The sequence below is a fragment of the Patagioenas fasciata genome, chromosome 28, assembly GCF_037038585.1.
Source record: "Patagioenas fasciata isolate bPatFas1 chromosome 28, bPatFas1.hap1, whole genome shotgun sequence".
In the NCBI taxonomy this organism is placed as follows: Eukaryota; Metazoa; Chordata; class Aves; order Columbiformes; family Columbidae; genus Patagioenas; species Patagioenas fasciata.
The window spans coordinates 3,081,446-3,097,267 of NC_092547.1; the positions used below are offsets into that span (position 1 = coordinate 3,081,446).

A 15,822-nucleotide genomic window follows, 5' to 3' on the forward strand; every position below is an offset into this window, starting at 1 on the left:
GTCCCTTGCTTTGTCTTGCAAGGTTGCTTGAAATGAAGTGATGAGGGGAAATTGAGACGGAGAGAGATGCAGCAGTTTTCCTCATTAACAGGCTGGTGTGCACTATGCTTTTAATTCTTGTTTTACAGCTCACTCCGCAGGCTCTCCCTCTGACTCCAGATACTGCAGCTTCTACTGTCCCTGGAGTGTGGGACAGCCACGGAAGGAGGAAACAGACACTGGTCAAAACGCACAGTGCCCCAGCTCAAAACCTCCCCACTGGCTTTTGTCTGCAGCCCATATCCACAGTGTGCCCATGGCATCCATGGAATCCCAGCAGTCAGTGCCCCAGAGCCTTTACAGGGTCCCAGTAAACCTGTCACCAACACTGTCCTCATGATAACCTGCAGTTATTCCTGTGTCTATTTATATTCCTCTCTACACTGACCAGCATAATTTGGTTTATTTCACATCAAACCCTACTGGAAACCATCATTATGAATACTTTTAAAATAGGCACCAGTCATGACAGTTTTCAACATAGTTAATTAAGGAACACATAAAAGTATATGGCACATTTAAAGCAGTAAAACTGCAAACACCAGCAACCTGTACACTGGCCATCCAACCCTACACACTGAGAACGCAGCAACAATCAACAAAGAAATTCATTTGGGATGTGTGTGGAGAGCAGATGAATGTGTGTGGTTAGCCACGTGAGAGATAACAGGTACATGCAAGGTCTGTACAAGAGGTACATACAGTATCTGTATAAGAGGTATGTACAGTGTCTGTATAACAGGTACATATGGTGTCTGTATGTCTGTGGTCTCCAGACACAGCCATGTGGTAAGGAGAGCATAGGGAGCTCCCACATTCACACTCAGACCTGCTCTCTGCAGAACATCTCCTGTGGCTCAAGGAGCCCTTGGCCACACTGGGAGCTCAGGGATGACACCCCAATGTCCCTGCCTCAGGTGACAGATCTGGCAAACAGGGACACCCCTGAGCCACAGCACCCCAGTTTGATGGACTATGAGGATGCGAAGGGACAACCTGGTGAGGAACGTGTCCCTGCTCCTCCCCAGGCCCACGTGGCACAGCCAAGGGGATCCTGCCATCTGGCCTCTCCAAGACAGGCAGGACCCAGCTCCAGGGTGTCATAGAATCATAGAACCATTTCAGTTGGAAGAGACCCTTAAGATCATTGAGTCCAACCATAACCTAAATCTGTCTCTGATGGCACCAGGAGACCTGGGAGATTACATTGCTTTATTTACAGCTGTGCAAACCACACCTCCAGTAATCCTCCTTTTCTTGTCCCAACAGGAGCAAGGAGTCCAACGGGACTCCTGAGAGCAAAAAACACACCTATCAACCTGACCAGCTTACATATGCACTGAGCAGGACATAGTAAAACACAGTCTTAGACTCGCTGTAACAGGAGACCTAACAGCAAAAGAGTGGCCCCATTCCCTGGTATCAGGTGAAGCTATAGAAAGGAAAGATGCCAGCAAGTGATCTCCTGGCTACAGAGTTCTCCTGACGGTTTGCAATGTTTTTCGAGACCAGAGTCTCACCTCCACCATCTCCAGTCTCTTCAGGAAGGTGTCCAGCCTCGCAAACACCATCGTGGAGCTGAAGTCCCACTCCCTCACTTCTTGGCCTGGTTCATAATACATGTGCAGTTTTTCCCTTCTCTCCTCAAATGCCTCTTTGAACATGTTCAGGATACCGAGCACCATTCGCACCTTGCCCAGGCTCTCCTCCATGTCCCCTTTCAGAAGGTCTTCTGGAGACAGGTACACCAGGGCCTGGAAGAGCAAAATCACACCTGAGAGGTCACTTCTGCCATCATGGAAAACAAGGACTTCTTGTGTTGAACACATTTGAACCTGTTTATTAAGTTAAATGTTGCCTAAAGAATCACTTTTCCAGGGAAGGACAATAGGAAGAAGGGGAGAGGGGACACAGGGGACTGCAAACACAGGCATCACAGCCACAGACCTGCTCAATGAGAAGGTTGCAGATCTCCTGGAGCAGCACCACTATCCGCACGGGCATGTTGTAGTGCTTGGAGGTGACCCAGATCAAACACACCACGTGGAGCAGGGGGAGCAGGAAAGGCTTCACCTCGCTGAACTCAACCCTCTCTACGTCTTCCAAGCGGCGCTTGAGGGGTGTCAGGTGCAGGTGAACGTCCTGAGCTTCAGTCAAAGCTGTGTTGAGAGACGTGAGAAGCGGTAAGAACCACCCAGCTGCGGTGTGCTGGGTTCCCAGCTAGGTGCTGGCCTCACCACATGGAAAAGTGCCTGGGAAAAGAAACTGTCCTGACAAGCACTGAGCACCCTCAGCCACCTGTGTGCTGCAGGTCACTCACTCGTGAACATCACTCACCTGCGGCAGTAACCAGAACAGAAATAAGCTGATGTGATGGCAGGGGACAGGGAGCTGGGACAGGGCTTCGTGGAGAGCCTGAGTCCACAACTGCTAAAAAGTCACACGGAATTTGCCCAACAGCACCAAAAATACAGTGCTGCCATGGCTGTGAGCCATGGCCTTGCTGTACAGCACGACAGGCTGTACAGCCTTGGCCTGAGCCCTTTTTAGCTCAGTTTTGGCTCAAGCAACTCCTTGTCCAGTGGGCAGATGACGACGGCCCCACCAGTCCTGACTGTAATAGAAAACCTGTCAACAGTAAAGCAACTGATGTCTGACTCGTCGAAAGCTTTAGCTTAGCTCTGTACAGCTGTGTGGTTTTACCCTGAAGAATTACCCCAGAGCGCAAGCATTAATAAAACCAGATCGTTGTGCAATTAAACCTGTGGACCAACAAGAAGTGACAGAAGTGCTTGAATGCATGCAAAAATAACCCCTAAGGCCCAAGACCAAGGAAGAAGAGACTCCCACTATCAGCATCACCCTCCCAGCAAATCCACCAACAGCAGCCACACCAGTACAATGCCAGGGAAAGGGGCAGAGACTTAAAAGCAGGTGCACACAAATCTGAACTGCGCTGTAATGGAAATTAACAATTATAGTCCAAATTATCCAATTAGGGTTAGTATCGCTGTAGCCGGATTAAAACCAAATATTTGTTGTATTTTGATTAAACCCTTAAAGTATTAATTAGTTTAACAATGAACCCTTGGCTCCTTATATAAGGGGTGTTTCTCCAGCCCATTTAAACTGCACAATGCAGAGTGTGACACAGATCCTTAAGAGATTCAATGTTTGCACGTGAAGTGGTGAAGAACAGTGTTTTCTGCCAGCACGTGCACAGCTAACACAGTCTAGATGGTTTCATTGTGCCAGAGAGCAGCTGGGTTGGACATGGATGTCCAGCTGTGTTGGTCTGCAGGGACAGACCAGCAGGACTACACTGTTTTTCACTACAGACAGGGATTTGCAATATTTCCTTGGGCTGCGCTCAACTCCCCTAAGCAAAGCAAAGCAAGGAAATTCGGGCTGCAGTGGCCAAAGCCTGAGAAGCAGCGCTCTAACAAAGCAGTCTTAGGTACAAGATCTGTCCTCTTAGTCTGAACTCCCATTCCTGCATAATAACACCAGAGGAGCTGGTGGAAGTTGAGGTGAGTCCTGTTAGAGTAATGCAAACACTTTATTACAGCAGAATAAATTCCCAAACCCATTCACCCTGAACTTTGGCAAGAGTCTGGCTCAACAGACCAGCGATGGAGCTTGTCCCAGCCTGGAAACAAAAGCCTAGACTCAAGCACAAGCAGCCCAGTCTCAATTCACAAACTAGAAAGATTTGGCTTGAAATCAGTCACACCAGGCCACGAAGAAAGGCCAGAAGCCAGCACTGTGGTAAAGTTGCCCCAGCATCTCACCTGCCTCAACATCCATTAGCATGGTTTTGAAGGCTGGGATGTAGCTGCTCTCAACTCTCTCCAGCAGCTCCATCATGTTCCTGACCTTCCTCGTTGTCAGCTGGTTGTAAATGCATTCCAGGTCATCACACCTACAGCAACCGAGACACAGAATCACAGAATCAGTTGGTTGGAAGAGACCCTCAAGATCATCGAGTCCAACCATAACCTAACCCCTGGCACTGCCCCGTGTCCCTGAGAATGTCATCTCTGTGACTGTTCAACCCCTCCAGGAATGGTGACTCCACCACTGCCCTGGGCAGCCTGTTCCAATGCTTCACAACCCCTTCTGGGAAGAAATGTTTCCTAATATCCAACCTCAGCCTCCCCTGGCGCAACTTGAGGCCGTTTCCTCTCATCCTGGCGCTTGTTCCTGGGGAGCAGAGCCCGACCCCCCCTGGCTCCAAGCTCCTTTCAGGCAGTGCAGAGATCAGAAGGTCTCCCCTCAGCTCCTGTTCTCCAGCTGAACCCCCCAGGTCCCTCAGCCACTCCCATCACACTTGTGCTCCAGCCCCTCACCAGCTCTATTCCCTTCTCTCAACTCACTCCACTACCTCAAGGTCTTTCTTGGCCTGAGGGGCCCAAAACTGATTTGAGGTTTGGCTTCCCCAGCGCTGAGTACAGTGGGACAGTCATTGCCCTGGGCCTGCTGGCCACACTGTTCTTGATGCACACCAGGATGCTGGTGGCCATGTTACCCACCTACACTGGGCCATCAGCTGTCCCCCAACATCATCTGTTTCCCCTGGGCCTGATTCAGGGCTTCCTCCAGCTACACATGGACTGTGGAAATGGGAGAAAGCTGCATGAGGCACAGACAAACCCTACAGGACAGAAAGTGCTGAGTTCAGCATGACAGCAGCTCTGCTACTGACAGAACATCGCTGAAAAAAAGCCATCGTGTTTCTGCAGGCATTAGCAACAGCTCTCCAGCCAGCAGGGCTTTGCCCCGAGTCACCCTGAACCAGTACAGCACAAAGGTTTTCAAAGGGCAGGAGGAAATACCACTCCCAGGCTCCTGAGCATCTAAAGCCCCTCTGGCCCTGACAGATGAACAGCAGCCAGCTGAGATGCACCATTTCCAGACAGCCCCCAGCAGGTGTCCATCAGCAATTACTCCTGTGGATGGCTCCTAGTGAACAGTGACGAAAGAGTGCCCAGAGCGGGTGTGGAGTCTCCTTCTCTGAGACATTCGAACCCGCCTGGACCCACCTGTGTGATCTGCTCTGTGACCCTGCGTGAGCAGGGCTTGGACTGGGGGATCTGCAGAGGTCCCTTCAGCCCAACCAGCCTGGGATCCTGTAAAGGGCATTTCTGAAAAAAGTCCCTTGAGGTGTAGCCCCTGTGGTGGGGCTAAGTTAAAACACAGCCAGCTGCCCAGTGACCTCCCAGGCACTTTGCAGATCATGATGATTTTCTGTGCGGGAGCAATTTTCCTTAGTTGAAGCCTACATGAACCCCAAGTGGCCTGTTCTTCTCAACTCATGGAATTAGCAGCTCCACCACCAGCACTCTCCCTCTACACAAAACCAGCACCACAGGGCACCATGCACTGGCCAGGCTGCTCTGGGTACCTGTTCTTCCAGAACTCCAGCTCCACCTTCGGGTTCGGATTGCTGCCTTGCAGGAGAGGCTCTGAAGACTCTTTCCTCAGTGCCTCCTGGATCTGGTGGCTCCAGTCTATGATGGCCGACTCCATGGCATACACCAGAGATTTATCTATCCGTTCCATGCTGTAGTAAACAGAGTACGTGATTAACTTTGTTGATGTGCATTGCTCAGTTGGATCTACTTCCAATGGCCGTGTGGGCAGCTGGATTTTACAGGGTTTCACATTTCAAAACCACAAAACAATCAAACCCCATAAGATTTTGTCACTGGTTTAATATAGGAATTACACTCTGGAGAAAATGGCTGAATGTCTGCAGCAGTGTGGGCAACAACACTGTTCATAAAGTGAATGGTGGAAATGAAGAGCCAGTCGCCACCTCTCTGCACAGCCAGTCATTGTCACATCAGATCCATTCAGGTTCAGGATCTGACCTGGAGACTCACACATCCAGCAAGATTCTCTCTCCCCATACCATTCTCCCTCAAAATATTCTACATCCCTGCAGTCATTAACTCACTTAATTCAGCAAGAAACACCACCAAGTGGGCTGGGAAGCTGAGGACAGGTCACCCCACTGCCTTGGAAGCAGTAACTTCTCACAAAACCCCACCCGCACCACGTCCTGTCTGAGGAGTGATTCATTCCACTGCACCCACACATCTCCTGGGGTTCCACAGGGGCACGCACGCAGCCCAGACACGATGACAACTTGATGTACAAACGCATCTGCTTCTCTGGACCTTCCAGAACCTGTTATTTTGGGGTGGTACTCACGATTTCTCATTTTCCAGATCAATGTCCTCAATTCCCTCTGAGCCAGCTGGGAGAGGCAGCAAGGTCTTGCCGTCTACTTGGCCAACAACTGTGAAAATGGTACTTTTGAGGTTGTGGACATGACGCACGATGTCTTGTGACACCACTTGTGGCCAGCCCTGATGGTTCTTCTTGTTCGTTAGGATGGGCACGATCACCTACAGCGGGAGTCACGGAAGACCAATGGAGAAAAAAGTGCAGCAGGAGACGGACAGGCCACCAGGCTCTGAGGTCTGTGCTTGGCCAAGCCTGGAGACCCATATTCATTGCTGTCTCAAGCAGTTCCCATGTGAAATAGAGGCAGCTGATGATGAATGGGCATCTCTACAGGCCCACTTTATACAGCAGAACACCCTTTTCCCCAAATCCAAGCAGCCAAGGAGGGTGGAAGCCAGTAGGCAAAGTGAGCAGCCCCATCCCCAGGCTCTCCCAGCCTTTCAAGCCCGCAACTGGAGATGGCCCCATGGGCTGCTGTCCCTTGCCCTCACAACTGTCCCCGGTGCTTGGTCCCCATGTCCCTGCCCATGGGCACAGCCGTCAGGCTGCCCTTTGAGCCTGCCAGGGCTAGGCTGAGCTCAGTGTGCTGCAAGGGAAGGTCTGCTGGTACCCCCTGGGATACACTGGTGGTGAGGGTCCCCCAGGTCCCAGCTGCAGCCCACCAAACAGGAGCTTTGCCTTTATCAGCACTTTTACTGACCCGGCAGCATGGGGTTGGGGGGCTGGTCGGGGTTTGCCCAGATTTGAGCTGCTTTTGGCTTGTTTGAGCTGTGACAGCAACACCGTGTCTGTCACCTATCCTGGCTGGCTCTGCACTGGGACCAGCCTGTGGCAACAGCCTAACAAAGCCAGGTTGTCCCTAGTGACAAACAACAGCCCTTTGTGTTACTGGACTCAGGGTGGGGGTAGGGGAGGGGGGGGAGGTGACTAAAGGCATAAAAATAGCTGCAAATGGACATAAAATTGAAACGGAATAAAGCAGCTCAGCACCTCCATAGTGCTGTCCCAGGATGCTGAAGACTCTTTGGAACTGTGGCTGGCTCTGTAGACCCGAAGAAGACCCGACCAGCCACCTTCGTGCCCAGGGAGCCGTGGGAAGGGGGAGCACAACCCCAGGGAACACACGGGCAGGTGCTGACGAGTTCACCTTCAGCAGTTTTAGCTGCATTATTAGCAAGATGTGTCTCTATTACTTAAAGCATGTGGACTGCTAATGCCAGTGATGTTGTAACCAGGCAAATGATAGCCGTTCATTTTCTTTCTGACTGTTAAAATGATAACTGGACTCAGGATGAAGCCCCAGCCCACAGAGCAGGTGTGTTCCCTTCGGCACCGCAGGAGTGAAGCAACAAGTGGACAAGGTCACCAGCTGTGACCCCTCACTGAATAAAGACAAAGTGTGGGCAGAGGAACACACGACCCCAACCCCAGGAAATTCAAGACCTTTTTCACCTTCACGCAGACCCACCCCATCTGCCTGACCCAGCACCACCGCTGCTTTTGCCTTCAAGTGAAGCTTGAGAGGAAAATAGGATGAAAACCAGGCACAATCTGCTCCCTGCAGAAATACTGCATGTCTGCACAGGGGAGAGCAAAGCCTGCAAACACGCAGCTGGGACGCACAATCCCGGCTCCCAAAGGCATTCAGAAAACAGGATTTAACAGGATCTGCCAAAGTGTTCCTACCCCACCATCTACCCATAGCAGACGGTGCTTGCAATGCTATTGGCCAGCCGTGATGCAAAACCACTGTTTGTGCAGACTTCGCAAGACCACGGGGCTCATCAAAACAAAAGCTCCCCGTATAAATAATGTGTTTTCTCACAAAACCAGGATAACCAGTCTGGCAGCCTGCTCTTGGGAATCCAATCTATCAGTCACCATCTTAATATACCAAACATCATGATCAGAGCTTCTCAAATCCAGCAGCTCCTCTGCTTTCCCATTACAGCCTCATTCCTGAGACTTCTCCAGGTGAGGAGCCATCAGGAATAAACCGAAACAACATTGTCTAGTTCAGGCTAATAACACAGCAAAGCAAAAGCACTCGAACCTCTTGACGATCTCTTTAAGAAAACATCAGCCCACCTGAGATAACCCGACACTGAGCTACAGGAGGCTCCTGAACATCACAAAACACTTTTTCACTATGAGAGTAATCGAGCACTGGCCCAGGTTGCTCAAAGAGGTTGTGAAGTCTCCATCCTTAGAGATAATGAAGAGCTACCTGGACATGGCCCTGGGCAACTGGCTCTGGATGGCCCTGCTTGAGCAGGGGTTTGGAGTAGGTGACCTGCAGATGTCCCCTCCAGCACCTGTGGGTACATCAGTCCCACAAGGACCCCACTGATAGACAGAGCTGATGTGGATCAGCATTCAGGTGGTTTATATGAGTTCTAAAGCCGTCCATGGTACTGCAAAGGGCAGAGTTAAGGGTACAAGTGCATCAGCAGAGAAGGGAGGGAGGCCAAGGAGCCTGTCTGTAGGAGGGGACACCTTCCCCGCTGCCATGTGCGAGGGGCACCCGGTACTCATGGGTGCCAGGGCTCCCTCTGCACCTCCGGGGCTGCCCAGGCCTCACAGGATCCCAGCCTGGTTAGGTTGAAGGGATCTCTGCAGATCCCCCAGTCCAAGCCCTGCTCACGCAGGGTCACAGAGCAGATCACACAGGTGGGTCCAGGCGGGTTTCAATGTCTCAGAGAAGGAGACTCCACACCCGCCCTGGGCAGCCTGGGCCAGGCTCTGCCATCTCCCAGCAAACAAATTTCTCCTCATGTTGAGCCTGCCCCCGTGGCCCCTCATCCTCACCTCCTCCACGAGGGCGGCAAAGTGCCGCAGGGCATCGGCGGGCAGGTCCCCGCAGAGCAGCTCCCCGGGGCCGGCGCCGGGGGCCCGCAGGAAGAACAGCCCCTTGCGGCGGGCGGCGGGGGGCGGCGGGGGCGGCCCCAGCTCCAGCTCCCCGGCCGGGCCCCGCCAGAGCAGCAGCGCCGGCCCCGCCGGCCCCGCCAGGAAGCTCCGCAGCAGCGGCCCCGCCGCCTCCCCGCCTGCCCAGCGCTCCCAGCGCTCCGCCGGCACCCCCAGCCCCCGCGCCGCGCACCGGCACAGCCGCTCGGCGCCGGGCACCGGCTCCACCGCCTGCTCCATCCGGCCGGCACCGGCGGGTGTTTGCGGGGAAGAGCCGCGTTGCCCGGGGGAAGGGACACTGCGAGGAGCCGGGGGCGGGCCGGGGCGGGACCCAGCTCGCCTGGGAGACGCAGCTGCCCCGGGCAACCACGGGTATCAACACAAGCTGGGGATGGAGGGCCTGAGAGCAGCCCTGCGAAGGACTTGGGGGTGCTGGGGGATGCTCCCTCTGGGGGGGGTCTGGATACCACTGGATCCACCTGGGCACCCCCAAAGTGGCTTTTTAGCACTTATTTTTCTCCTGAAAAAGCAAACACAGTGGGGCTTTCTCCCACCTGGTTTGGCCTTTAGGAAGGGAAGAGCAGAAGAAGGGGCCTTGGGGACTAGAACCACTATGCAAACATTTGATTAGGGAGACAGGAGCTAGAGATTTGTCTGTCACTGTGGAAGAGGTGACAGCGGTGTGATCTTTGCCTCCAGACTAATCCCAAAAATATGCCCAAGCTAGAAATGGGTCAAATGGGGAAAGGGAATGGGCCTGGACCACAATGGCAAACTGATTGTTCAGAACTCCCAGGAAAAGGGGGGTACCGATATTTGTTGGTATTAACTGATGTTTTTTCAGGTTGGCCAGAAGCGTTCCCTACCAGGACAGCAAAAGCTTAGGAGGTGACTACAACACTGATACACAAAATAATACCAAGGCTTGGAGGCCCAGCTGTTAGATCCTCTGATTGAGGGCCACATTTTACTGACGAGTATGTGAAGTCTTTTGCAGAAAACTTTGAAACCATAACAGGAAGGTCCATTTCAAGACCCCCTGACTGCTACCAATATCGGAGAACAGAATGCCTGGATTCGCCATTCTAGAGTGAAGAAAGCCTGCGAAACACCACGGAGGGTAACCCGGGCGCAACCTGGAAAACTCTGTTTTTCACAGTCACCTTTTGGTCCTTCTGGGGGACCAGCCTGGGTGGTGCTTCCCGCATTGGGAAGAAGAAACCCAAAAGAACAAACAAGTAGAATTTCTGGTAGATATGGGGGCAACACTAATGAAAACCTGGACAGAAGAAACTTCAACCCCATGACGGGAGGGGCCTTTTTCTTGTTAACTACAGAACCAGCTGTTTGGAGGGCAGAGAAAAGATGGACACACGTCTCTCAAGCTAAAGGACCCCTGACGGAAGAAAGAACCTTGAAAGTATCTCAAGAACCGGGCAATCTGAAATTGAAGTTGACTCGGGGTTGTAAATGGACTGTGGTATAAGCATATCCACAAAGGGAACTTACCAACAGGATTGTGTAAGAAATGTCTAAGAATAGAAGATCAGGAAACCAGAGCTCGGTTGAGGATTCCAGTTGCCACTGGAAGAATAGAAAAAAAATAGCCAAGAATGGTGGGAGGTATTTACTGAAGGGGTGAATGGGAATTTAGAGAGTCCACCAGTGATGGAAAGAATAGAGTGCAGACAGAGAAATCAAATTCCGTGTTGCTCCTGTTGTTCCTAGGAAGTGAAGGCCAAGAGTTGGGAAACGATAATCGCCACGCTAACGACAAAAACAGGAAAGGCGGGGACACGGCCCTCGCTGCCGAGAAGACGACGAACTCGGCTGCCGGCTGCAACCTGCTCGGCCAGAGAGCGTGGAAACCTGGACCTGATCCTCTTGCCAGGAGCGGTGACTTATTCTTCCCAACTTAGCCTGGCTAATCCCTGTACCAAGTGCTACGAGCGTGTGAGAATAGGAAGACTAACCCAGTATGTTCTACATTATCACACTCGTATTAATTCTGGATGTTATGATAGAACAAAATTGGAGAAGTGTGAAATCCAAGGGCAGAAATTATGGGTAGCAACTAACCTAGAGAAAGGTGGACTCGCTGTAGGCTCTGCCTCCTGCCCTAGGGGAGAACAGAGCATCTGTTTTACACAAGCTGGTAGGAGGGGCTATTCAGATGGAGGGGGAGTGCAAGACAAAACTTGAAACAGAGAGGAGTTTAATAAATGCCCCATAGGAGGAATGCAAACTTGGAAAGATGGTGAATGGCCTGCACAAAGAATATCTGAATACTATGATCCAGCCACATGGGCCCAAGATGGAAACTGGGGATCCCGTACCCCTATATATATGCTAAACCAAATTATTCGGTTGCAAGCAGTGGTTGAAATAATAAGCAACCAGACGGCTGAGGCACCGAATCTCATAGCGAGACAATTGTCTCAGACCAGAGCTGCAGTGTACCAAAATCAGGGAGCGTGAGATTGGCTTTTAGCTGAAGAGAGGGGGGCGTCTGTGGGAAACTGAATACTTCGGAGTGTTGTTTGGAAAGAGAGAACGATGGGGAAGCCATAATGAAAATAGCAGAGGAGATAAAACGCGTTGCACATGTACCAGTACAGAAGTGGAATTCTATACTTACTAGCCATTGGTGGGGTAACTTATTTGGGGGAGCCTGGTGGAAGAAAATAGGCTTCATGATAGTATGTGCATTTCTGGGTTTACTGTTTGTGCCACGTATGACCCCGTGCTTTGTTCGGTTAATACATTCAGAAGTCCAAGCCATGCAAATCTCAGGCACGCCTATAGATCCTGAAATGGCAGCAAAAGGAACGGGGTATAAACTAATGATTTTAAAAGATAACACCAAACTGGACCTGGCCATCGCACTGGGAAGAAGAAACCCAAAAGGAAAGCGCTAGGAACTGCAGTGAGCGGGGTCACCACGCCAAAGAGCGCGAGCTCCCGCTGCAGCCCAACAGATGCCATTGCTGCCGGGGCACCAGCCACCCGGTCATCAGCTGCCCCAGAAGAGCAACACGAATGTTTTGTTCAACATGAGAATTTGTTTGTTCTTTGAGGGAGAAAGATAAGTCTTCTCCTGTCGAAGCAGCCTTCTTACTTGTGGTCCGAGAAAAGGTTAAATAGGGAATCATCACGTTAGTACAAGAATTTACTAACCTTCCCGAAAAGGGGGGAACTGACAGAGGGAACTAACTAACTAACTAACCCATTATGTTAAGAAAAAACAGAACCTTGTCGAATGCCAAGGTAAGAGGTTTTACAGCACCTAGATGTAAACTTGAGAAGACGAGATAACGAAGATTTACAGCAAAAGGGGGGAACCAGTCTGATTTCAATCGACTTGGCAGCTTGGGTTCCAGTCCACTCAACATAATGAGCCAAAGGTAAAGAGGTCACTGTGACGAGGCTGAAGGAGCCTTCATCCAAAGACCCTCCTCAAGACCACCAGATGGCACTGCGCAGGTGCAACAGGGAGGGGTCAAGGAGGAGACTACGGAAATGATCACCTGGGACTCATTTTAAGAAGAAGCGGGAAAGGTTATGAATATGTAGAGGCGTTCCTGGGGTCATTATGAATACATAACACCTTACTGTATTTAAACACACCTCATTCAGCTTCTTTGGGGAACTGAGAACTTGCTGAGCTGACACCAAGTCCTGCTGTGTCCCTGTCACCCGCAGAGTGCCCGCATCCTCCCCACGGTAGCGGGCATTGTGACAAAGGTTCTATGTCAGCTGGGTGTGGCAGCCGAGCGCCCCCTAGGGGAGGGGGAGCCTGTCAGCCCCGGGCCTGTCACTGCCTGCTGTCCCCCCTGTCAGCAGCGAGGCCTCGGAAAAGTTTCCAAAACATCCCCAGACTTGGGTCCAGCGTGGCCAAAAGTCTCCAAGAGACAAGTCGGAAAGAAGGATATGGAACAAAGGGAGAAAGCGAAGGGAGCAAGCCAAAGGGAGGGAAGAGGAAAATCTCGTGCCGGGCTGCAGGACTGAAATGGAGGAATGGAAAGACAAAAGCCAGGAAGCAGGAGAGTTTGAGAAAAGGAGAGAGGAAAGAAGAGACATGCAGCCAGACGAGGGGTCAGTGAGAGAGGCTGGCACAGAGAACAGGATGAGAAGGAAATAAGGCAAGGCTGGGCCAAAGGACGTTTCCTTGCTTTATATTTTCTACCACATACATCTGGAGACGAGCAGGGAAGCCATCAGACCTGATGGATTAGGCCCAAACAAAAACCCCGGCTACTTGAGACACTTAGACTAAGCCTAAAATGCAAAGATCTCTCCATAAGGATGGGTTTTATACTCTACTTCCACAATCTGCTGGCAGTACAAAAGAATAAGCGGCAGATCTACTTAGGCTGAGTCACGGTGGTTTTGTGCAGAAGGATATGGAACAAAGGGAGAAAGCAAAGGGAGCAGGACAAAGGGAGGGAAGAGGAAAAACTAGTGCTGAGCTGCAGGACTGAAATGGAGGAGGTTTTGCATTTTCTTATGATACAGTTGTATAGGTGGCTTCAAGCCTAGACAACACGATTTCACGTTTTTCTTCTGGAGTTATGCATTTGCTGTTCTTTCTTTCTTCTTGTTCTTTTAGCAGGATCATTTTATCTGAGCATGGCAGTGGCCCTAAAGGCACTTGCTTTGATAGAGCTGTCCAATAAGGTGTTGAACAAGTCCTCGCAGACACGCAATGATGTAGCACGCTATAGAAATCAGTGCTTCTGTTACTTCGATTAAAGAAGTAATTTCTCTCAATATTCCAAACCAAGATTCTAACAATCCCATGAGTGGACTATCTACGCCTGAATTCTCAGCCAATTCTTCTGCTGAAGCTGTGGTTAGACATATATCACCTTTTTCTGCCAACATCGTATCTGGGACCATGTTATTTTCCCATGCCATTCTACTAGTAGCATCTAATTGCTTGGTGATTCCTTTAACTGCTTGTCTAGTATAACTTATAAATAAATGTTATTTATCCCGTCTACATTCTTGTTTGTAGTTACCTACCAAAACAAAAAGGACTCAGAACCCGCAGCTAACTTGACTTCTTGCTTTGTGTTCCTTGGGGACTCCTCTGGGGACCCCAATCTAATTGAAATAAACCCTGTCATCAGAGGAAAGCCCTCAACTCCTTTTTCTGTTGCCCTGATGGATCACAGCGTTCAAATGCCAGGGTAAAAGGAATTTCCAATTGTACGGCGTCACAGGTACCTTCCCAGTGGGGGATAAAATGGAATGAAGTGTCATCTTCCCACAGTACCACCAAAGATCCACTCAAGAAGCATTTGAGGACATATGAGGACCAACTTCCCGTGTCTCTGCACACCTACTCATGTTCCTAGGAACTTGGTATCATTCCTGCCGCGTCGTGAGAGACAGGCAGTATGATTTTCAATTATTCCTGAAAATGCCAGGGGAATTTTGATATTTTTCCCTGCAAAGCTGGAAACAGTAGGGAGAGAGTATGACACGACTTATTTCTCCATGCCGTAGAGTCTTGGCATAAGGCTAAGACGCACTCCATCCCCTGTCAATCTTCGCTCCACCCCAGAGGGAAGGGTACCACTTGGGCCACAGGCCTTCCTGCCGCACAGGCATAGCAATTGCTCGTTTAGGCTTTGCACCATATATTTGATCCATTCTACCCAGGCATTTGTACCTCCATATATGTTGAACCTTCCCAGGGCATCTTTTCTACTAATGTCTATTTGTGATCCATAAACCCCACTTACTGAATCATCTGCTCTCTGCCTTGCAATTAGCAAAGGGTTGCACTGCAGAGACTCACATCCTGGGAGAGACTGTCCTTTAGATAGGGTCATTTTTCTTTTCAACTCTATAACCGTTCATTGCTCACTGTCCATCCCCTAAACTCTGTGCTCCAAATAACACTGTACCAGGAGGGGCAATGAGAGACAGTAACAAAAACTGTGCACTTATTTAAATCATCCTTAGACTCAGTCCCCTTGGACACGTTTCTTTTCATAACTCCATTCTCTTCAGCTCTGTACATCCCCACAGTTAAGGATGTGGCAATCATCTACTCAAATTGTTAGGGAACCTTCAGTTTCAGTGACGTTTGTTAAGTAACCCATTTGTAAATTCTACATACACAGGATTAACAATCCCCAAAGGTTTCATTTCATTTTCATCTCTGTATCTTTAGTCGAAGGGGGTCATCAGTTGTCAATACTTGCCACTCGTCATTGTCCTTTGGAGGTTCCATTGGCTCTTTAATCCGTGTCTAATGAGTCCACCCTTTCTCAGCTGGTCGTACCACTGTCTCGGTGAGCAGCAGAACTTGAAATGCTCCTTCCCAATCTGGCTGAAGCTTCCGTTTCTTTCCAGGATTTGACCAGGACCCAGTTTTCAGGCTGAAACTTGTGAGCTGCAAACTCTAAAGGCAGAGTTTGTGCCAGAAGGCCTTGTGCCTGAGAGAAGATAGGCAAGACAACCCGAGTATACAGTTTTTGAGAAATAAATCCTTAGTTTCAAACTGTGGAGGTCCACCTGTTATTAAACTTTTGCTACCACTGCTGCTGCGGCAGTGCTCAGGAGGAAAGCTTCTCCCCAGCTGGCAAGGTGATCAACCAACACTAGTATGTATTT

General features: G+C 50.5%; 2 protein-coding genes across 2 annotated transcripts in view; both read right to left on the bottom strand.

The window, feature by feature from the left end:
• Window positions 1–15,822, bottom strand: part of LOC139825724 (dynein axonemal heavy chain 9-like) — an 18,197-nt gene continuing 2,375 nt past the window's right edge. The window contains exons 2-7 of the mRNA XM_071799788.1: window positions 6,256–6,452; window positions 5,444–5,602; window positions 3,831–3,961; window positions 1,987–2,198; window positions 1,560–1,793; window positions 1–180 (exon numbers count right to left, since the gene is read on the bottom strand). Of these exons, the coding sequence (XP_071655889.1) occupies window positions 172–180; window positions 1,560–1,793; window positions 1,987–2,198; window positions 3,831–3,961; window positions 5,444–5,601 (744 nt within the window). The 5' untranslated portion in view covers window position 5,602; window positions 6,256–6,452 and the 3' untranslated portion in view covers window positions 1–171. The remainder of the gene's footprint in view (window positions 181–1,559; window positions 1,794–1,986; window positions 2,199–3,830; window positions 3,962–5,443; window positions 5,603–6,255; window positions 6,453–15,822) is intronic.
• LOC139825725 (dynein axonemal heavy chain 9-like) overlaps window positions 13,089–15,822 on the bottom strand; it is a 17,162-nt gene continuing 14,428 nt past the window's right edge. The window contains exon 5 of the mRNA XM_071799789.1: window positions 13,089–15,644. Within this exon, the coding sequence (XP_071655890.1) occupies window positions 15,611–15,644 (34 nt within the window). The 3' untranslated portion in view covers window positions 13,089–15,610. The remainder of the gene's footprint in view (window positions 15,645–15,822) is intronic.